The 24,142-nt window shown below is 38.4% G+C and overlaps 1 protein-coding gene across 8 annotated transcripts in view; it reads right to left on the bottom strand.

Annotated features, from left to right (window-relative positions):
• The window catches only part of LOC141911423 (Na(+)/H(+) exchanger beta-like), a 60,487-nt gene that overhangs the window by 23,383 nt on the left and 12,962 nt on the right, over nucleotides 1-24,142 (bottom strand). For 7 of the 8 annotated variants that reach the window (XM_074802438.1, XM_074802437.1, XM_074802441.1 and 4 more), the window contains exons 2-12: nucleotides 19,975-20,250; nucleotides 15,825-15,870; nucleotides 10,596-10,637; nucleotides 9,279-9,308; nucleotides 4,612-4,704; nucleotides 4,371-4,452; nucleotides 4,077-4,104; nucleotides 2,979-3,088; nucleotides 2,453-2,528; nucleotides 2,293-2,363; nucleotides 573-684 (exon numbers count right to left, since the gene is read on the bottom strand). In XM_074802438.1, coding sequence (XP_074658539.1) covers nucleotides 573-684; nucleotides 2,293-2,363; nucleotides 2,453-2,528; nucleotides 2,979-3,088; nucleotides 4,077-4,104; nucleotides 4,371-4,452; nucleotides 4,612-4,704; nucleotides 9,279-9,308; nucleotides 10,596-10,637; nucleotides 15,825-15,870; nucleotides 19,975-20,227 — 943 coding nt within the window. In that variant the 5' untranslated portion in view covers nucleotides 20,228-20,250. The remainder of the gene's footprint in view (nucleotides 1-572; nucleotides 685-2,292; nucleotides 2,364-2,452; nucleotides 2,529-2,978; nucleotides 3,089-4,076; nucleotides 4,105-4,370; nucleotides 4,453-4,611; nucleotides 4,705-9,278; nucleotides 9,309-10,595; nucleotides 10,638-15,824; nucleotides 15,871-19,974; nucleotides 20,251-24,142) is intronic. The other variant, XM_074802440.1, reaches the window with a different exon arrangement.

The raw sequence follows: 24,142 nt of genomic DNA, 5'->3' as shown, positions 1-24,142 counted from the left end.
TATACAACATAGTATGGAATATAAGCATGAATAAAAACCTTCAGTAGATTTGTAGAAATGGTTTATTTCCTAACGGTTTCATTATTGTATTTTTTGTTCCTCTGAAGATTAGGTTTAGTTTTAACCTCGAAACCATTAGGAAATAAACTGTTTCTACAAATCTACTGTGGGTTTTTATTTGTTAACTAAACGGAGATTTATATCAGTTCAGTACAGTCTTGAATATGAGCATGTGGGGAGAGGGGAGAGAAAGAGAGGAAAGAGGGGAGGGAAGGGGAGGGAGAGAGGAGAGAGGGAGGGGGAGGGAGAGAGGGAGGGAGAGGGAAAGGGAGGGAAAGGGGAGTGTGAGAGAGAGGTATGCATGATATCTGGAGGCATACAATCTTTTTAGATTTGGAGGTTTAATACTTAAAAATCCTTACTGAACACATTATAGGCTGATTATTACGGCCAGACAGACGGTAAATAGCGATGACTTTTTTTCAAATATCAAACGTAAGATTCACTTAACATTCTAACGTCGGACCAATTTTTCGTTTTCACTAAAATAAGGATATATACCGTATACGTACCTCTGACGTCAGCGGTATATTTGGAGATGAACGAGGCCATAAATCCGATAATCAGTCCGATAGCTAAACCTCCTAAACTCACGGTGAAAAATGATACAAAACCTAAAAACATCTGAAATTCAAACAAATGAAAAGTAAATGAGAATTTATCAATTCATAATTTCCACGTTTCTATAAGAAAATTCGACATATTTTTCAATTGGAAATGAACTAATTTCTAGTCAGTCACAAATGTGGAATCAGGTTCTGCACCATAAATACTGTGTTTTATCATGTATATCGAGTGCCTATGATTGATTATCAAACTTTCTACTGAAATTCTACTCCAGTTCCGCAAAACAAAATCAGTTGATCTTATGATTGATGACAAGCCTTGATTGCCAATCACTTCAAAACAATTAAAACCGATCCTAATCATGTTTGCGAAACTGGGCCCAGGCACCAGTTGCACAGTTTTAGACAACCTTAGTCCTATAGCAAATCTAACAACTAAAGACCAGTCTAAGCCCATCTTACTCTTAAAATCAATCTAACAACTTAAGACCAGTCTGAAGATTTATGACCACTTTTCGACCGAAGTTATGACTGTGCAACTGGCGGCCAGTGTCATCTAAAACTGACTGTGATAAAATCAAAATTTCAAAAAAACTTTTCATAGCTTTTGAAAATCTTTTCAAAACAAATCCTGTCTGACGCAATTTGCATACGACCTTGAGACAGGTTATAAGCCAGCAGTAGTCAAGGGGTATAATTCAAGATGGTAGTTAGTAATTCAGGAACCAGTTCCCCAATTGTGAGTTATGATTTAACCTTTCATACACATTGTAAATCTACCAAATAAAAAGTTCATTCGAACTCACAACAGTGAAACTGGATCCCGGGCGGGCGTCGAGTCAAGTATTTCAGAACTATCATTGGTTAAATATTCATAGCTGATATACATGTGTTGTCAAGGAGACGACTGATTTAGAGTTTTTGCATAGAACAATATCTTCTATCGGACGGACAATTTTGACGGCAGAACGATAATGTGTGGAGAGACGAATTCATTTTGAGCAAGTTTTTTTCCGACAATAAAACAGTGAATTTAGTGAAACTAAGGATAACACAATTGAAATCTTACCGATTTTATGAACTGGCAACACTTTCGAAATGAATAAAAACATTTTTCGATAAATTTTTCATCCTAAGTTTGCGATTATATGACCCTTACTCAGTATTTGACACCAACTAGAGGTTTCATCTTAACCGCAGTAAGAGACAGAGTCTACTGTATTTCACAAACTCGTACACAGTATTTGATACCAACTCGGGATAGAGTTTTACCGGTCTCAACTTTACCACAGTAAGAGACAGACCTACTGTATTCCTCAAACTCTTACTCAGTATTTGACACCTGCTCGAACTCTTACGTACTTGCTCTAACATAAACACTATTTCTTGAGACAGAGTGAATATATAACAAAAATCTTGCCTGATTTTTGTCTTGCGAGAATTAATGGTCATAAATATTTATGAGTTTTCCGTGATGGGACAAAATCGTTTATCCCCATTTCCCGAGCACCATTATAGGCATTAAGAGACAGTAATGGGAAATCCTGCATGGGGAAATAGCGTCACCATAACGGGAATTATGTTACTATTTTACCTCTAATGGGGGAGGGCCCAGGGGTGTCATATCTTACCTATGAAGGGGGAGTGTGAAGGTTTTATGTCTTACCTCTAATGGGGGTATTACATCCATCTGAATGAACGTTTTCATCATATTATATATAACTATAGTTACGGCGTCTGCAAAAGGCAACAATGAAGATGGTTTAACCGACGACAAATATTCGAATTTCGAATGTAGAGTGGAATGTGATATCTACGCGACGTACCGTTCAATAAAGATTCTCCAAAAACGAGGAAATATAACGTGTTGTTTACACCTATCTCTTCGAATATAGCGATCACCTGAAAATAAAAATCTTCCAAAAATAAAGAGAATATCCCTGTATCTGGGTCCAGTTTCACTAAAGCTTTCACGCTAAATCGATACAATATCTTCATTAATTCAGTTTATTTTACCCCAGTAAATCGATTGAGGAGTTTATATTTTTTCGCAAAACTTGTCTATAGCAAATGAATTTCTATACATCCTTGCTCTCTCTCTCTATGCAGGGGGATGCAAGAGACCCCTCCTTAACACTCCCCTCTCTGGTCTTAGGGATCTGCCCTCCCCTTTTCATAGATTCAAACACAAAACTGAACATTTCATAACTTATACAAGCCTTGAAAAAAAAATAATCACTCATTTCTTAAACATTTCAAGGATTTTCAGATAATCACTCATTACTTAAACATTTCAAGATTTCGCACTTTTCTTACAACCCCCCTTGTCCATCTATCCTGTGATATACTTACAGCGACTGGATCTACAGCTACGATGAAAGCACTGAACAATAAACAGCTAACTAATGAGATATCAATGTCTCCCATAGCTCCGATTAAGGACAACCCGTACAACATTGGACCTTCAAATAAATAAATCATCGCAAATACATCAAAAACAGTTCGTCCATTAGCATTGATTTAACACTCTGAAAATCACACATTAAAGTATAGAAATAGTCTGGGAAATATTTCCTTGAGGTATCATCCAATTGGACATTTCAACTATATCCTGATAGTCATTTCTTTGAGCTAGTATTTATTTGGCGTTTTAACTATATCCTTATAGTCATCTTCTGGAACACTGTACAGTACAGCAAAGACAGTAGTTCAAGGAAACATTTGGACTCTTTTTAAACAAATACATCAAAAACAGGTCCTCCATTAGCATTGATTAAACACTCTGAAAATCCCACATCAGAGAATATAAAAAGAATCAGAAATGATTCCTTGAGATAATATTGAATTTGATGTTTCAACTTAAATCATTCCTGAAGATGACTATCAGATAATAGTTGAAACATCAAATCAACAAATTACTAGCTTAAAGGAAACTTTTCGGACTTCATCTTTCTCGTTTTATCAGTGCGAGATTCTTAATTTATCTTGACAGTCCTTAATTTCTTTGAACTAGCAATTTATTCGACGTTTCGACTATATCCTAAATAGTCATCTTCAGGAATACTATAAAGTACAGTGTAGATCAACGTTTCGACTATATCCTAGTCGTCATCTTCCAGAGTACTGTACATTATAGACAGTAGCTCAATTAGTAAGCTCTTAAAAAAAAATATATATATATATATATATAATATATATATATATATATATACTCGTCTCTTAAAACAAATACATCAAATACAGTTCTTTCATTAGCATTGATTAAACACCGAAAACTGCACATCAAAGAATTAAAAGAATCCGAAATATTTCCTCGAACGACTGTTTGCTGCGCAGTATTCAGACTCTTTATAAATCAACTGATCAAACACAGTTCTGCTTTTAGCGTTGATTAAACGTATACCGTTTCAGAGACATTTCTAGTAAATTGAAAATAAAGAATAAACTCACCAATTAACAACCAGTTTATAATGGTACCCTGAAAAACAGAAAAAAATACTTGATAATAAAAAAATTCAAGAAATCCCAATCTAGACAGATTAAAATCAAATTTCTAAAACTTTTATACCGCACAAATTGCGAGCTCCATGGTATGTGGCATAAATAGTGGATCAACATATGCACATTTGACGTGAATTTTTCACCAATTTTTCATGATTTTGCACATATTTCTCACAAATTTTCACATCAATTTGACACCTGTTACTCTCACTATCATACCCCCAAAGATCGAAAAATACTTACAAGAACTGCAAATAGCAAAACAGTCCCAAGATTATCATAAAAAGCTCTGTCATGGAGACTGTAAGAAGCTTCTAGAATTATCCTAAAAATATCGAAAAACAATTCCACGTTAAATCAGATTTTCAGTAGTTTTTTTTTTAAATATCGAAAACAATTCCACATTAAATCAGATTTTCAGTAGTTTTTTTTTCAGTGTATTTTCCACGAAATAGAATCGAATTGTTTTTTTTTTTTAACATACGGTGGTAAAAGAAAGAGGAAGAAATTTCTCGGCACGAAATTTAGATCGGTAGTGACTTTACGCGTGCTGGTTCCTTCTGCAGGTGCGACTAGACTGAAAATTGAAAAAAAAAAAACAACCACAAATTAAAGAGATGACGCTTCTAATGCAGGGCCGTCGGAACAGGGGCGGCAGGGGCTTAACAAAAATTTTTTTCAAAAGCACGCTGTACCGCGTAGCAGCTCGTCGTTCTCTGTACTAGGTGGTTGGCTCACGACTTCTCGTGCTTCTGTGAATGAGACCGTGAAATGGCCCCAAAACGCATCTCCGGCGATTGAATTTTCAAAATTTTTCTAGCGGAGGGCCCCCAGACCACCCTTCAAAGCCTCGCCACTGAAAAATTCCTTCCGACGGCTCTGTAATGGTTCGAAATTTCTTTTATCGGGTTATTGTTCAAATTTGTTGCTGTTCTATACAGAATATTACTTTTATTTTGTAACGCACATTATCGATTGATTAGTCTCTGGTTTCTGAATCGTGTATAGATATATCATAATTTTGTTATCAAACTAATTTTACTGAAGGTGACTATTACGATTAAGTTGAAACGGCAAAATGCGAGTTCAAGGAAACATTTCGGACTCGTTTTCACTCCCTATTACTAGATATCATATTACGCTTTAATTTAAGTTGTTTGACAAGCAAAAAACTAACAGCCATCTTGAATAATAGTTCAAGGAAACACGGGCAGATCTTTCTAAAAAATTGAGACTTCCAAATCTCGATTTATAAGCGATCAACATTATATATAGGAGGTTGAGTGGCCACGTGTTTTAAACCATCAGTCACAGGTCTCTCCCACAGAAATCCCACAATAGAGTGACTTATAGGCTAGTAGAATTTAGCCGAAACGTTGCTCGAAATATATACCGTTTTACTAATAGAACTTTTCATTTTTGGCTGAATCTATTGTGGGATTTCTCTCGTTATTCATCTCACATAGATAGATATTGTGCATCTTCTTGGCTCATCCAGAAGTCATGGCTTCGAATCCTTGTGGCTGACGTAGCAGGATACTATCTGGCCTCTCCTACATTTTATTGGGAATGAGAAACCCCGAACATGCTATCAATATCCTGAGTGCAGCTCTTACAGGTTGAACCTGCTTATAATGTCATGGATTCAGTTCCACAGTTGTCAATTATGTTATAAGATTTGATTTCAAGAGATAAAATCAATGAAAATGAACTGATTTCAACACGGAGGTAACTCAAATTCATACATGTGGAACTGGATCCTGCGTACAGTGGGTGGATATGAACCTGCTAATAATGCTGTTACAATTTTGAGAAATATTGGCTCAACGTAGCTCTAGGAAAGGCAACAGCGAATTTCATATTACAATAATGAGTTATACTGAGTAAATATAGTTCTTGTATAAACTTCTGTTGAAATTATCAGCATTTTAGGTACTCATCACTCTGAATGAGCTGACACACATGAGTACCACAAGCGCGGAGCCTCTCAAACTCGTAACTGACTATACAGTGGAAATTGAGAGATCTCAAGGCCGATGAAATCTCTCTACCGGGTTTTAAAAACGGTCTCGATTATAAAATCTATAATCCGGGCTTTTAAACGAGAAGATAATATAACGCGCGGTGGAAGAGTTTATAGAAGAACAGACAATAGACTCGGTAAAGATTCAAAGCGACTAAATCTGAAAGAAGACATCTCGTATTTCTTTTTACTCTCGGCGTTAAAAAAGAAGAGAAAGATAAAAATGTGCTTCTTTAATGTTTTATTATCAAGAAAAGATAAAGTGAGTCTCTTTGATATTTTATCCAGAAAGATATCGTACTTGAACACATTTCCTGAGTTGTACTGTTGTTAGAGCTTGTGAAGAACTAGTGAACTACGTGGACTCATTCAGTGCTGTAGTTGTCTAAATGATATTTAATGTCAACCAAGGCTGCATTATTTCTAAATATCCACACTTCACATGCGTTCAGTACTTCACCTTAGAGATTTTCAATTGAAAATGAGCTACTAACACCAGACATTTTATCAGCAAACTTTCAAAAACTGATCGTCCACACTTCACATGTGATCAGTGCTTCACCTGGTGATTAAAAATTTCAATTGAAAACCAAATACAAACACCAAACGTACATCATTTCATCACAGCACATTCAAAAGCTGTTCGTCCACACTTCACATGTGTTCAGTGCTTTACCTGAGACATTTCTAATTGAAGAAAATAGAACGATGACCACACTCAAACGTGGTGAACGGATAATAAGATAAAATCCCACTATTTACAGATTAAAAGAATTTAAAAACAAGAATTTATTTATTAAATCTAAAATATTTAAAAGACACGACGTTTCGATCTCACCCTAGAGATCATCGTCATATAAACACAAGACATAGTGAATGTCTGAAAGGGAGGGCGGGGTTCAGGGCTGCAGACAGAAACATGCATTCAATTAAGATACTCATCTCCTGCATATGACAGGAGTAACACTATAGAAAGTATTATAGAAGTAGTCGATTTGGAAAGATTCACAAGTCGCACTGGTTCATTCCTGTTGACAGCGATCGAGAAACGCTAGGAGTAGGGTAACACTAAACGGTGGATATCACTTTCACTCGGCAGTGAATCTCAGTCAAGGTGCATCTCATTTATCGGATGACAAATCAAGTGCAATTATGTCAACATCTCGATGCGGGGGCTGCCAGTTCGAGATAGGCTGATACTGACTGAATTCATGCATAGCAGGATTATAGAATTCAGAGCTGCGTGGATCCGCAAAAATAAGCCTAAGCTCATTTTATTTCTATAGACAATCTAACAACTTAAGACCAGTCCAAGCTCATTTTAGTTCTATAACCTATCTAACAACTTAAGACCAGTCTAAATTCATTTTGATTCTATAACCAATCTAACAACTTAAGACCAGTCTAAGCTCATTTTGGTTCTATAGCCAATCTAACAACTTAAGACCAGTCTAAGCTCATTTTAGTTCTATAGACAATCTAACAACTTAAGGCCAGTCTAAGCTCATTTTGGTTCTATAGACAATCTAATAACTCAAGACCAAACTCTTATAATCAGTCAGAGAATAATAGGATATTGCTTGTGAGTAGAGCAATTGAAAACCAGCTGAATGGTCAACACACACCAGACTGGTCAACACACTTACCAGACAAACTTTCAAATAATTAGTAGCGTTCAGTAGTGTAGTGGTTATGACAGCAGACTCCGAAGTGGTGGGCCCAGGTTCAAATGCCAATGGGGCTAGGGTTGACAGCAAGTTCAGAAAATGGAATTTTTGCCCTATAAAATAATCCACCTGATGCCAGTGCATAGTCAGAGCTTAGATTCAAAACCACTCTCACGATTTCAAATTTTCTTATCAATTTGCACTTTTATCAATTTTAATAACTAATACCAGTCTCAATATACATATTGTAAAGATGTTAATATGTGAATTGAGGTGTACGATGAAAGCATAGATCGACGCCCAAACCACCGTTACAACACTGTAGTAACGTATAGACATTCAGATATTTGCCGAGTAAGGTTAAATGTTACTTCACCTGAGTAAATATTAGTAGGAATCATTATTATTAAGTCTCAGTAAGTCCTTCAATAAATATTCCATGATTTGTTATCATTCTCGAGAAAGCAAGTTAAACCCGTAGCATGTTATTACACTAAATCCGTCATCGACGAGCACATTTTCTACGGTGTCCAATTCTATTTTCTAACATCTATTTTTTCACAACGGAAAATACGTGTATTCTACGAAACATTGGACAATTTCTGTGTTTGACAATAACGAAAGCAACATCAAAATGTGAAACTACAGCGAAAGTCCGTTATAACGCTGCCATCCTTTGAATGCCACTGCCCGCTTAATGCCATCGTTTTTCAGATAAACGAATTTGCTCAATAAAAATGGAAATATCATCCTTAAAAACGTTGCCAAATTTGTTACAGCGCCAAGTTTATCATCGGCCCCAATAGTGGTATTACATAAAGGACTTTTTCTGTAAACGATAACCTAGTTCCATAGTCAAACCAATGACTCCGGAAGTCAAAATTATTCGACTCCAGAGTCAATTTCAACTGTGGAACCGGTTTAAAATGTGCAGAAGGATTTGAAACCGAGAACAGGAGTGGATCCACCAAGGGGTCTTACAAAATTTCCATAAGACCCCCTAAATTATGACTAGGCATCCAATAGTACAGTACTTTCATTCAAAAAGGACAATTTTTCTCAAAATTATGTCAAAGTATCGAAAGGGCTCTGACAAATTGATATTCCGATATTTTGCCCTTAAATCCATAGAAGCAAAAAGATTGCATAGATATATCACTTATAGATTCTTGCAGAGACTTCAATGTCATGTGCACAGCTGACGAGGAGAAGCTTCCTAAAACATTTGAATAGATTAATTTACTTATTCGATGATGACACCGTTAATGTTTTTGCTTCTATGAATTTTCAAATATTCGAACTTAAAAAATCTGCCCTCAAAATATTTTTGTAAAACCGTTAGATCTTGCTACTCGTGGATCCGACCCTGTTAAACATTGAACAGAAATATAGAGAATGTTATTGAGTGCCTACGAGTAAAATTACTCGTAGTTGAGAGGTGAAAGCGCTCTTTTGTCTCACCCTTGATAACTGTCAACTCTTCCTGTAAAACTACAAAATAATCACATTCACAAAGTAAAGAGTAAAGAACAACGAAATGGAAAAGATCTTAACATTCTTACCTTTACATTCGAGGGGAATTGCATTTTCTCTTTTCACCAAAGATGAATTAAAATTCAGTTCAAAATTTCACAGTTAGGAGAGACTGAGGGCTGGACATTTTACCCAAAAAATTATCTAACGAAAATTACATTACTCCTTTTTCACCAATAAAGTGAATAAAAATTTATTTCAATATCTGATTTCGGTTTGGTCGAAATAGGTTTTTCCTGTTAAAAACGAAAAACAATATCGGAACGTTGATTAGTTGCCACAGTAACAGCGGTAAACTGAGACAAGTACTGAATGGCTAGACCGACTTTCGATATCGAAAAAGTCGTTATACCGCGTCACATGAATGATCGTTTATGCAATAGTGGCGGGTATATAGTAAGAGATCGTCCGCTGAGGGAAGGTTAAACATTTAAAAAAAAAACACCTCTCATATCATCATCATCATCATCATCATCTCCGACGCACTCTGTAAATGGATCCTTCTGACACGAGTCTCGATGACATTCAACAAAAAACTCATTTAGAATCGAACAATTCTCTCGCCTGCAGTGACTGTCTGTCTGCTTGTCTGTCAGTGATAACATAATTATCATCAGTTCGAATCCCGTTCAAATGAACATCGGGAAACATGAAAGTTCCCCGCCACCCGCGATCATTTTCTCAATTTCACCTCTGAACGCAATTTCTGGTTACGTACATAGAAATGCCAAAAGCCAGACAAACAGAAATAATATCTTCCCTTTTTCAGAGATAAAGCCCAGGAACCATCATTGTAAATGATTTGACATCATAAACAACTGGATCCAGAGTTTCACAGTTCTGATTTTAACTCTGAGTTAAAATGAATTCATTTTCAATGAGTTAACTCTTGAGTCAATTTCCAATTGCTTCAACTTCAGAATCTAAGTTTGACCATGTACGTATAAACTAGATTAATACTTCTAGTTGACATGTCTATGGTAGATGATTGATTTTATACAAGATTCAAAATTTGCTTCTATTCAAGTTCGACTCCGAAAACTGTGAATAGGGTATGGATATATGGAGTGATTTTGAATTTTAAATATAGCTGCAAAGCAGCGATAATGGGTTTTCTGCCTAGCAGTATACTTCACATTAAAACTGTAGGGAATTGAAAATTGATGAAATTAAAAAGAATTGTTCGTTAATGAGGATTTGAACCTGATATGAAGTAGACTGGTATCAAAATACAATTATACTTACAAGAATATGAGGCCAACTACGGTGCCGAGTACGATCAATAGACTGAAATATAAAAAATCATGAATAGAAATCAACTGTTTGTTTAGCAATAAGAGAAATTCTTATCTGCATCAGAAACCCATCAGTGAAACTAATATCATTACAGCCAGACAAATAAAGCCTCGCGCTTCCTTCCCCGACGTCTGGCGAGACAAATATACGGCTTTTTTTAAATAGATGTAATGGACCTGTATCTCGGGGAAGATTAGCGGTTGATAGATTGCAGCGCGGCCATTTTTCAAGATTAAATACGAATAATTGAATTGTCTCGACGAAAGGTCACCAGGGGGCGCTCATTAATCAACTAGATCTTTATATACAGAAGAGCGGAGAGATTAATCGAGATATCATGATCGGTTATATCGAAACTCGAGCGAGATATTCAGTGATACACCGAGATACAGAAGATACGAGATATCTGAATATCGAATAAGATCAAAAGCGGCTATATGCAAATGTATAAGACTGAAACCAGAATTTATTTATCAAAAATTGAAATCATAATTAAAGCACGGCATTTTCAGGCTCTAGAGATCATCGTATACAGGAGGAACTTAGAAAGTTAATTGAGTAAATTTGAGTATATTCCTTCTGAGGTAGGTACTTGGGATCTTATGATAAGGTTGCCACTTTCCGGCCATTTACAAATACCAGAATTTCCAAAATTGCCCCTGAACGAATCTGAGAAATTTCTTGCTTTAAATTGTTACAATTCATTCATTTTTAATTGAATTACGTATTGATAGGTTTTTGGTAAAATTTGTCAAATTGTCATTGATTTTCTTCTAGATTTTTCAGATTTTCCAGGTCAGTGGTTTCACCCTGTATGAGTAATGAAGTACATGTCTTTTAAATTCTGATTTTAATTCTTGATGAACACCAAGTTTATTTTGAACCAACCGTAAATTTCGTTTTTTATCATTTCAAATTTGCATACAGTGGGTATTATCTGTTCTTGATGTCCGAGCGTATAAAGGCCATTCTTCTATCTATCTCGATATCTGTTATATTATCCATCTCTTCTTTTATCGCAAGCACGGACAGGAAACAAGACGACACATAAACAACAGTTACAGCATCACAAACAGCTCCCTGATTGGGACGTGTCAGAAACTGCTCGCTTCGCGCTCCTGCTGCTGCTGCTCTGACGAGGGTATGGACATATTTATTGAGAGACAATAATGGAACTGACCAATCAAATGTCAAGATATACGAACGATTTATGGACCCAGTACCAGAGTTGAGACTGAAGTCCAAAAAGTGGTCATAAATCTTAAGACAGATCTTAAGTTGTCCGATTGGTTATAGAACCAAGATGGTCTTAGACTAGTCTTCAATCTAAGCCATAGCTGTACCCAGGGGCCAGTCATCATGGCTTAGATTAAAGACCAGTCTAAGATGATCTTAAACCAATTTAACAACTTACGACCAGCCTCAAGATTTAAGACACTTAAGAACTGGACATAAGTCACAACTGTTCAACTGTGGCCCTGGGGATGATTTTTAGCAGAAATGATATCTTTGGGAAGGCCTTCATCAGAATTGAGGATGCTCAGAGGAAGGCGTTCACCCAATCAAATCAAGGATTCCCGAGGATGATCTTCATCAGAATTGAGGATTCCCTGCGGGGAAGGTGTTCACCAGACCGAATAATGCTGAATTGAGGATCTATTCGGAAGGTATGGTTGATTAAGTATCGATATATTCATAAGTTCTGGCGAGACAAATCACTGACTACAGAATCAGAAAAAAAATGAAAAATTCATATAGACATTTGTACGAACAAGTCGGACGCTCCCGGTATATTCATAAGATAAAGCGACGTTGATGAACTCAGTGGAGACATGTGTCAGGTCATGTAGTTAATAACAAGAGACGAAAACACCGGTAGATGGAATATTAATACAATATAAATCAATGTCCGTCCATCTGATATAAAAATCAGTGGATATACATCTATAATGTCCACCAGGGAGTTGAAAACAGGATTGGTCTCTGAAAACCGTCGAGAAAAGTGCGGAATAGATTTTGTAATCTAGTTATCACCGGAGTTAGGCCTAGCTCTGCTTCATAGGCATCTGACAGAAGAATTCAATATACAAGTCTAGACTCATTATCTATGAACTGTTGTTTGCCGTTGCAGCAATCAATGGCATTCAAGTGGATTCGATCAAATATATGTAGAAATATGCATAGATTCTAGTGAAGGATGTTGTAATAGGAAATGAAAGAGAAAGGAAGATTGTGAGGTCGGGTATCAGATAAAGAAGAGGGTGGAAGAGCGGGAGGGCAGGAGAGGGGACGGAGGAAGGAGAGAAGTTGAGGAGAGAGGAAGAAGAGAGGAAAGAAGACCTGGGGAGAGGAGGGGATCTGAGCGGACAAGAGAGGAAGGAGAGAAGAGGACAGGAGGAGAGGAGAGGTGAGCAGAGAGGACAGGACGAGCAAGGGAGGAAGAAAGACTGAGAGGTAACAATAGAGAGAGAATGAGAGAGGCAAGAGGTAATGGGAGAGAGGAAGAGGGAAGAGAGGGCCTGAGAGAGGGGTAATGCGGGAAAGAGGTGAGCGGAATCTGAATATCGTATCAACTTATTGTAAAGTCACTATAGAAACATCATTAACAAAGTATAAATAGCAAATAAACCGAAAAAGAGAAAACACATTAGGAACGTCATTCGTCAATCAGTGAGAAACACAGTCACATCCACCGGGATCAATCATGTGTAATGATAAAATAAGCCATATTTCAGTAAAGTAAACAGTGCAGGAGATTGTCCCGCAGTATTCTAATCAACTACGTTCTATATTTGTTCATTCACCAGAAATGAAAAATTGCAACGTTTATTATTCAGCTATTCAGCGAGAAATGAATTTAAACCATAGTCGTGTTCTGTGCAGTATAGGTGAAAGACTCGCGATTAATTGTAGATTAACGTATATTAACCTAATTAATCTGTAAACATTTAGATTCATATATACCTATCCAAATACCATAATGATGATGAAATTCATAGATCAAAATGACGAAATAAATCGTTAAATGCAATCGTCGACTATTGAATTATGACTATAGTCACAGTCAGAATGAATTTTTGTTACAGTTGATGACGTTTATACGAAAAACTTGCGATATTGAAGGTTGATAACTGAAAAGTAGTAGAGCAGAGCTGACATTTTTCAAATCTCTAAAGATGGTTGGAAGTATTCTACCTGGAACATGTTGGTGTCTAAATATGGGTAGAAGTATTCTACCCAAAACATGTTGGTGTCTAAATATGGGTAGAAGTATTATACCTAAAACATGTTGGTGTCTAAATATGGGTAGAAGTATTCTACCCAAAACATGTTGTTGTCTGAAGATGGGTAGAAGTATTCTACCCAAAACATGTTGGTGTCTGAAGATGGGTAGAAGTATTCTACCCGGAACATGTTGGTGTCTAAAGATTGGTAGAAGTGTTCTACCCGGAACATGTTGGTGTCTGAAGATGGGTAGAAGTATTGTTGGTTGGTGTCACTGATTTCTGGTTGAGGGCAGATCCAAGGGCTGAATTCTATTACAACAGCCACAGAGCCGCCGGATAGTTGTCAGAGTAGAAATGAAATGAAGTCATAGTGGAGGTATTGTCGAGAATGCCTGGGCAATTAGTTAATAGACCGGCTGCCTGTAGAATTCTGAGCCTAGACGGGTGGTCTATCTAATCGCTTAGATACCATGTCGAACGTGCGTCTTCTTGAACTGCGCGGCTCCACTCGACAACTAAACCACGTCGCCGGAATGGAGCCATCCGGTCATCTCCTGATTGGTAATAGTTTCACTGAGGGGCGGAATTTCGGGACCACCATAAACAAATGAAAAGAAGGACTTACTGGTTTAAAAGGGTGTCTCCTCCCTGAGTAGTGGTCTGAAGCCAAAATGGGACAGGTCCCGGAATAATTTGAACATTCAGTGCAATTTCCAGGCACTTAAGTGACAATTAAGCGAATAAGCCAAACTCTTGGACAGATGACAGTTGCTTATATTATTAGTTTCAGAATGGAAAATTGTCCCCGGTTGAGACTATTTCCAGTGTTGATGAATATCATTGAGTGAAACCCACATTATCAATTTAAACAACTGCTATTATTTCTTATCCTCATGTTTCCGATGGTAGAAAAAAACAATAACAGTTATTTTAATTGATATCGTGGGTTTCTCTAAAAATTGCTGTTATTTCTTAAATAGGTACATAAGAAATAGCAGTTACGAATCATCAATATTGTTGGCTTTTTATGTACATATGATTCGGCGAGCCTTGAGCTAAAAACACTCGTGCCTGGATGATAATAGCTATCTGTTACAAGTACACAGTCAGAGGGTGGGCAACCAGGGACCATCCATCTCAGTCGTGGTTAACTAACAGCTTTATCGAAATTAGCGGTCGGTCGGAGGTATGAGGAAATAATTAAGGGTCGAGTCGCCCGATGACAGCTCCCTCGAGCGGTGAGATACTAAACTAATTAATTCTGCCGGCGCTAATTACACGAACGAGAGAGAGACACGAAGTTAATCAATGCGGACGAGGTAGAAACACGAGCTGACAGACCTCACAGCGCGCTGGAGATCATACATCGCGCTTCCCCACCTGAGGCAGACGTCATATTTGTGAATATTCATACAGAATTTATAGACATCAAATTGATTTCGATAATTACAGATGATTACATAAAATTTTTATGAAGTCAAGATCGCATAAATCACGCGCTTGAAATGAAAATTAGAGTTGGAAAAACAGGTGTTAGGCTTATAGGACAAGCTGTACATAACCACTGACCAAGTGGACTAGTTCGGTCTACTGGTTAGCACACTTGCTTTCTACGTTGGAGACCCAGGGTCGTTCCCCGGTTAGTGCGCGTAACGTCTGAGCTCCGTCACTTCTCTTAATCGTTATACAGGGGCAGATCCAGAGGGGATGTATGCCACCCTAAAATTTTACCATAACGTCTATGGTTTGAGAGTAACCATAACGTAGATAATGAATGTAATAATGAGATCAGATGATCTGTAAAGTCGCTAGAACAAGTCTAGTTTCAAAGTTTCTGTGTTCTGGGAGCACGGAGCCTATGGAGTATACATAGTTGCCCTTTTTTCTGCACCCCGTTTGAAGAAATCGTAGATCCGCCCCTGAAAAGTTTTCCCATTTATCGAGTACTTACCACGACTCAGGAATCCAACTGGATAGAAAATTAGCATGGTGATACGCTGAAATGAGATTAATAGAAATCAGTTGTAAGATTCGGTAATTATAGGATACAGGGGGGCAGGAGGTACATACAAATACTGTACAAATTTTCAAGATAAAAGCCACCAAAAAACCCAAATCCCTGAATTGTTTTCTGTAGAGAAAACTTAGAGATAAGCCATGATCTGACTCAATTCTAGCCATTTTCAAAACTGAAAAGTTTCGTAAGTTTAGAATTGAGTCTAAACGTCACTATTCTCTTAGTCTGTCTTCATAAATGTTCATTATTTCTTTAATTAAAGCCATTGAACTTAACACTGTCCCCTTTACAAAAAATAAAAACTTTTCCAAAGCCATTGAAAACATCTAAACTAAAATTGCCCTTATTGGGGTTATTTGGGAAAAGGTGAATTTCCTCTGTTTTGCTTCGTAAAGGGTAAAGACACACGTCTTGAAACAATTCCTGAACTGACACAAAAACAGACCGTTCCCAGAGGGTCTAATATCAACACCGAGCTCGTTGAACTTTTTTGCGAGAATAAATTCCGAGGTTTGATGAAATGAATTTCTCGTAAAAAAGAATTTGTCACACTCGACTGATTTCATTTCCGCGCGTAAGAAAATCGCGTGAGACAATTTCTGTCGTATAGAGAGAGCGTCTTGAGAAAATCTGGTCGAAATTAGAACAAACACAACCTCAATCGATGGGTTCATAACCACGATCAGTTACAACGAAATAATACCAGGGCAAGGTTAAGGATTTATCCGTAAGGATAACTTTCATACCCAGTCAATTGGGTCTGGGGTAAAGACTTATCCATAAGGATAGCTTTGATACCCAGTCTACTAAAACCAGGATAAGGATTCAGACCTAAGGATAGCTTTGCTATCCAGTCTATAAAACCAGGTCAGGATAAGGATTCGGACCCGAGGATAGCTTTGATATCCAGTCTATAAAACCAGACCCAGTTTAAAGATTTATCCACTCAGATAACTGATATCCAGTCTATAAACCTAATACCAGGCCCAAATTAAGGATTTATCCCTAAGGAAAAGATTCATTCCCACAGGACAAGGTTAAATATTACTTTGAAACCCAATCTATAAACAGCTGAGTCCAGGTTTAGTAATGTTGGTTTTATCCCCAGGGATAACATTCAGAATTATGCATATTTTTGAGAATGCGCTTAGGTATAAATGAATAATTCAGTTGAAAAATCTGAATTCATCGAGTTTGAAATTTGAATTCGATTCTTGTCACAACATGCGCAACAATGTCAACAGTTAGTTTCCACGGCGATCTAGTCACCGGCGAGGAGTTAAATCGACACTTTTCGATTACGTAACCATAAAACCCGCGTCGTCCCTCAAGGCGTCTGCTCGAAATGATAACATTACGCGGGCACGGCAAATGGTTGCCATCGACGACAGATAACAACGTAATTATGAACATTTCAACAGACGGGGAAAAAAATCGATAAAGATCTCAAGAATTTCTCTCGAATGCGAGAATTCTCTAAATTCATTTTCAATCTCCAGAACCGGGGCTGAAACTCGATCAGATATATTACCCTCATTTGTCGACGGAGCGGGAAAAAAAATTCCCGCGAAAATCCGACGATTTAACCGAAATATCACGTTTCATCGGTCGACGTCTCGATAAAATGATCGCGGTCTTTTTTTTTAAAGAAAACTCCGCCAGCTACTAAATCAATTAGGTACTTATAAAAGATACCCTCGGGGGGGGGAGGGGGTGAGAACTTGAGAGCATGTCGAGTGAGCGCTGGACAGTAAGTAGAATTTCACAGACGCATTTTCATGAATATTCAATGAGCGTAACGACTGATAGAGTTATAACCAGGGCGTCAAGCCCGAGTGGTCACTTTTATTTGACTTGCATTTTCTCTGACTATTCGCTGACATGAACGTTGTTCTCCCTGACTTAGTCCGCTTAATCAATTTGTCACGCAGTCAAAAACGTAAGACATAGATGAAAACTGTTTGATTGTACCAGTGATCTGATCTGAACAATTTTCCGATTTCCTGACTTTTTTTAAAGAAAAGAAAATTCCCCGACTTTCCCTGATTTTCAGGTTAATTTGTACACCCTGTTTATCTAATTCTAGAATGTACCATATCCTCTCAGGATACAGGACCCTATATTGTTAGTATCGCGCCGTAACAAAGACCAATTTCGTCACGACTGTCAAACTGGACCGAGGACCCACGTAAAAAATCAGCCTCAAATGTTATAGATCTTTTAGCCCTTACATAAACCGGGTGAAATCTAAACCGGGGCCTGGTAATATTCAACAGTCGGTTGAATGACACTCATCATCGCTGTTACCGTAATACGAGATTTGTAACTGAAAGCCACCAGCGGCAGTTGTTTAAATCACAGCGAATGCGAATTAGAATGATTGATCTGACAAGCTGAAATTCATTTAATTATTTCCGCGACTGATGATAACAGAATGAAATAATAGTTATATCTGTCACACAGTGTCTATATTACACCGGCACGAAACCATTATCGTTCATGATTATCAAAGTTATCTATGGTGGAGTTATTTACAATTCAATCCCCGAGTGACAACTAATCAAAATCAGCACGCCGGTCAGAGATCACGTGACCCTCATTCGCAGCCACTGATTGGTCGGATCACGCGATCTTAATCGAATTCATTGATTGGTTATTAAGCGTAGCAGTCCCTTCATCGGTCGAATTAGATCACATGACCTGCATTTACAGCCAATGATTGGTCAGATCACGTGATCTTAATCGAACTCATTGATTGGTTTAAAAGTGTGGCAGTTCCTTCATTGGTCGAATTAGATCACATGACCCATGCAATTTGAATATGTTAATCAGTAACACATGACATGACAGTTAATCAGAAGCCATTTAAAATCTTGAATATTAAGACTGGTTTTAAGTTCATAAGACCAGTCTCAATATTCGAGATTACTTTTGGACTTGAGTCCCCACTATGGAATGGGCCGATGGGTAAGCAGCCAACAAAGTTTGTAAGTCTATGAATACGACTGCAGAGCACCCAGTGGCTGTTTGGTGAACTAATTAAGACAGCTCATTCATGAGAAGGGAAAGAGCTTTAGGATATTGGAACAGATGAAGTAGTTGACTATCATGTGACTTCATCAGGGAGACATATAGAGTTATTGGAAGTCATTAGACGGTCCACTCAGATGCGCGAGACAGAGAGAGAGGGAGAGGGAGAGGGAGAGAGGGAGAGGGAGGGAGAGAGAAAGGGAGAGAGGGAGAGAGGGAGAGAGGGAGAGAGGGAGAGAGGGAGAGAGGGAGAGAGGGAGAGAGGGAGAGAGGGAGAGAGGGAGAGAGGGAGAGAGGGAGAGGGAGAGAGGGAGAGAGGGAGAGAGGGAGAGAGGGAGAGAGGGAGAGAGGGAGAGAGGGAGAGAGGGAGAGAGGGAGAGAGAGAGAGAGAGAGAGAGAGAGAGAGAGAGAGAGAGAGAGAGAGAGAGGGAGAGAGAGAAAGAAATAATTACAACCCGGAATACAACAGAATATATTGAATATCAATACTGATGTATCTGTAAGTCAGTATGGCAGCAGCGTGTTATGACTAGTAAAACTGGTGCGAGTAAAGACAAACTCGATACCAGGTGTTACCAGTGATTTATATACATACATACGCTCCTTTAACGTATTCTTTAAAATGAGCATGAACGTAATAGCTATAAATCTACATCACTTTACAGGTTGTTATTCAATGTGACTTGGATTAAACTACAGAACTACCGGAACTTAATGGGCAAATTTAGTAATGCGGAATAGAACCCGAACATTCCGAAGTAGGCAGGGAAGTCGCTTGCCCATAAACCCTTACCGTTTTTTTCTTAGTTCCCTTCCAGGGGCCAGTTGCTAAAAAGTTGGTTGAATTTTCAATTGTCACTATGGCATCTGCCAGTTAACTTAAAAGTCAAGATCATACACGCCTCCTTTTGGGCCATACTTCACCCTTGACAGATAGCTAGGTTAAGCCCGGGCCAACTGTTTATACAGGGGTCAAATCGTCTCTGTGCGATCACTGTTAGCGATAAATATTTTACATTTTAGGGAATTTCTAAAATTCCAAAATGTTTCTTACCTATTTTACTGAGCGCGACGACGAATATAAACAGAGCCATCATCAGAGGTGTGGCAACGTAATCGAAATTCCACGCCGCCACGTGGATACCGACGTGTGGATGAGCCGTCTCGTTGTTCGTTGCGTTTCCGTGGTGTCCATTGTTGGCGGCGGCGGTGGAAGACGACGCAGTTGCCACGGCAATGAAGACCGCGATCAGTAGAACCCGGTACCGGGACCGAGGCCCGCCACCAGTTCTGAATACACCAATCATCAGCTCAAATGCATCCTAACAATCTGTAACAGAGTATAAACAACGTTAGTTCGATAAGGTCGAATAAAGTTGATAGGGGTCGTTATCTAATAATGGCCGCCTACGTATTCCCCCAATGACATCATTAATCACTATCATAGCGATATCGAATTAACGAGCACTTAGGTTTAATTAGTCAAGTTCTCGTATGCACCAGATGTCTGGAACTCCTAGTACTCTCTTACAAACAATTGATTACCCCTGATTATTCTATATCGTGGCTGTCTTATGGTAACGAAGGTTATGTACAATCATATTAGCTGCCATATTGGGTGGAACCAATCAAAAATCAATTATTCAAACAAACAAAATCAAAGAATGATTTTGTATGAAAATACTTTTTCCTTACGTGAAATGCATTTTCGGTGGTTACAAAGCAAACGTTTGAATAGATATCGGATCGCCCGCAAGAGGAAACAAGGTTTTGACGAAAAACGGCTACAAGCTACAACCATTCGATTCAAATGGCTGTTCCAAATCAAAAAACCGTTTTAAACCTCAAGAAATTGGCGTGTATTTGTGTAAAGCAAATGGTAAAAGGATCTCGAGCCCAAACCTGATGCATGGCGCCACACTTACAACATGAAAGTGGATATAACCCAAGTGAGGTAGGAGAACCCACCCTGCTATATTCCACTAACTCATCAATCCTGTTCTTGGAATTTGCCTGACTTTATCTCATCTCTCTCGTTGTAAGCGATACCAGAGATCTGACAGGGATCAGCCCCACTAGGCTTACAGAACGTCTGCCTATACGTAACCTATCACACTAAAAACCAACAGATGCCAATAATAAATGTTAAAGTTACAACACCAGCTGAACCTGGAAACATTAAACCATCAGTACTTCCTCTATTCTGCATATATTTACACTATTCCCTGTTCTTTCAACTGTAATATATATTTTTGAAAATAGGACAAGGGCACCCCCCGAAAGAAAGCTCATCGCAAAATATCAACTGATTTTCGGAAATACAGAGTTAATACAAGCTTATGAATTTAAACTTTTTTAGGTATCAGTTGAACCCATTAGCACTCAGGAATTGCACTATGTAGTGTCGATTACTCCTCAGAAAATTTGAGGTAAAATCTAAGTTCATCTCGATACTGAATAGCTCATTTGCTGTTTATTTCCATGCATTACAAGTTAGTTTTATTTTGTAGCAAATAGTCGAGTCTTTCATATGATATATGATTTGAAGAGGTGGGCCACCAAAATCGTGTCTTTTTGGCCCCCGAAATTCATCCAAAGTTACTTGGATTTGAAGTGAGCGCTCAGATGTGTCGTGTTCAAACTTGAAATACTCGAGAAATTGAAATAGGAGGATGTTGATTTCTGGTTGGTTTTTCGAGGACTTAGGTGTGTAGTTTATATCACTCACAACTGTGGAACCGGGCCCTGATGTTTACCTGAAAAACCAGTCTTCGGGCGGGGTTATTTATCGAGGGGGGTGTTGACTGTAAAACCTGAGGGGGGTGTTGACTGTAAAACCTATCTTTGATTCTATAAAGTATCGATAAGAGATGATTTACGAGCTTTACGTCTGTAGAGAACTGCGCCCTCTTAATGCGACCCGTTTCCCCTAGCGATCAAAAATTCATGAGATATTAAAAAGACTCAGCGGCAGACGGCTCGTCGCGGGTCACTGTTATTGAGATAGTAGCCGCTAATGGACGATGAAAGTGGAGTCGGTAATTCCTGACCGTTCGTGGCATGAATTATTTCTTAATTCGCGACGTCGTGAACCGCGCGGTAACCAGAATACCGCCGGTACTAACTAAACAATCATCCAATAAAACCCCGCGGCGGAGATAACCTGATAATACGTACAGTCATCGTGCGGGTAATCGTAAAGCGCGGAAAGCACGGAAAATAGAAGTAGACACTTTTCATAAATACATCGCCGCGACGACTATGCGCAACAATAACGACTGATAAAACGTCAAATTTACCGTCGTACGAGTCACGAAGCGTCCATTATTTCTCTCGAGATGCGAAAGAAAGGTTTTTATCATCGAGTTTGTTCTGTAGACGTTATTGCGCAGGATATTGAGACAGAACGTTCACGTTGATTTACACTCGTCAAATAGAAATAAAGCGATGATTGGGGATTGATTAAACCAGGTGGATCGCTCTCCAACTCTCTCTCCTGTCTCTCTTCTGCTTCTTGCCCTGCTCTATCTGTCTCTATCATAACTGAAATTATTCTATTTCTAATGTTTCAGAACTAATGTACAATCAATTTAGCCCTTTCAGTGCTGACTTATTAATACCATATAGTGCTAAAGATAATTTGAAAATTCTGAAAAATTCCACCGTAGTGTGTTGAATAACGGGAATAGCACTATAGTGCGTCTACACCCTGCGCGGTATATCGTTAGGTACTAATATTTTACTATGTTTGACAGGTGTTGCCATTTTTCAAGAGAGATAATTAGTAATTACTGATCAAATCAATACACTGCAGTGAGGTGTACTAGCAAAATCCATCACTGATTCGTACACCGCACTGCGGTGTAGACGCACTGAATGGGTTAACACCTTGTTTCTTATTTTAGTTGACCCGGCCGGTCGCCTATCTAACCTGTACAATGACTAGGTTTGATAATTCATTTATGGGTTAAAGATGGTCTTTTTTTGTCATCAAGCTGGTAAATATAGTTTTCAAATTTTCATTTATGTAATACTTAAAACTAAAAGGCTACAACTTGATACCCTGCTTCTCATTTCTGCCGAGCTTTAAAGTTGACCCAGTCGGCCGCCTATATCTCTACCTTGTACATGACTTCTTTTTTTTTAAATCATGATCAAGCAGCTACAGTAATGAACTTTATTTTTAATAAATTTTATTGCAGTTTATGAAAATGACCCAGCCGATAAGGAGAAACAAGGTATCATTTCATTTTTCAGAGCTAAGGCTGAATAAATCTAATACCTAATCTCTCATTTCCGCTGAGCTTAAAAGTTCACCCAACCGGCCGCCACCCTGTACATAACTTTTTTTAACTCAAGATCAAGCTAACAATTACAGACCCGGCAGTTATAGAAATGACTTATCGCAGTTTTAAAATGTGACCTGGCCGATTAGGAGAAACGAACATTATCATTTTTCAAAAAGGAAGACTTTCTATAATTAATGAGTTGTTTTTAACGACACGAACAGAGATTTCTCTCGCATTCAACTACCGTACGTGGTTTAAATGACGACGTGTCACGGCGCGAGAGACCGGCGACACATTTATCACCCCCGTTTTAGCACCGCGATTATTAATTGACACATTCGGAAAAATCGGTAAAATCGAGTGGCTAATTATTCGTATTCCGTTATATCCGTGGCAACCGGGAAACCGCGAATCAGCGGCAGAAATACCGTAATGGTAGAAAGTCAATAGAGAGAATTGTGCACTTTTTCCGCTTATGAAGTGAGAAGTTTATCAGAGATGATGACATCATCAGGTTGATGGAGGATAAGGAATCGTATAGATACGTACGGAATTGAAGATTTTGATACCTCGAGTTACAGGCAGACGTGTCCGGCATATATTACAGCGATTAATTCACTTGTCAGATTTAGGTCTCTCTCTTTACATCCTCTCAACTTAACTTACTTTCTCCCTTCACGCCCTCCTTTACATCCCTTCATTTTCCTCTCTTCAACTCCCTCTCCTCTCTCTTCCTCTTCTCGCCCTCCTTCACCTTTATACTTTTTCACTCCCATCTCTCCCTCTTCCCTTTCACTCTCTTTAGCCCTCTCCTGTCTCTGCCCTCTCTCCTGTCTCTCCTCTCTACCTCCTGTCTCTGCCCTCTCTGTCACCCCTCTCTACCTCTTGTCTCTCCCATCTCTTTGCTCTGTTTCTCTGCTCTGTCCTCTCTCC

The sequence above is a fragment of the Tubulanus polymorphus genome, chromosome 9 (genome assembly GCF_964204645.1).
Source record: "Tubulanus polymorphus chromosome 9, tnTubPoly1.2, whole genome shotgun sequence".
Taxonomy (NCBI): domain Eukaryota; kingdom Metazoa; phylum Nemertea; class Palaeonemertea; order Tubulaniformes; family Tubulanidae; genus Tubulanus; species Tubulanus polymorphus.
Note: the sequence above shows the minus strand (reverse complement) of the source record. Positions and strands in the feature narration are given on the sequence as shown.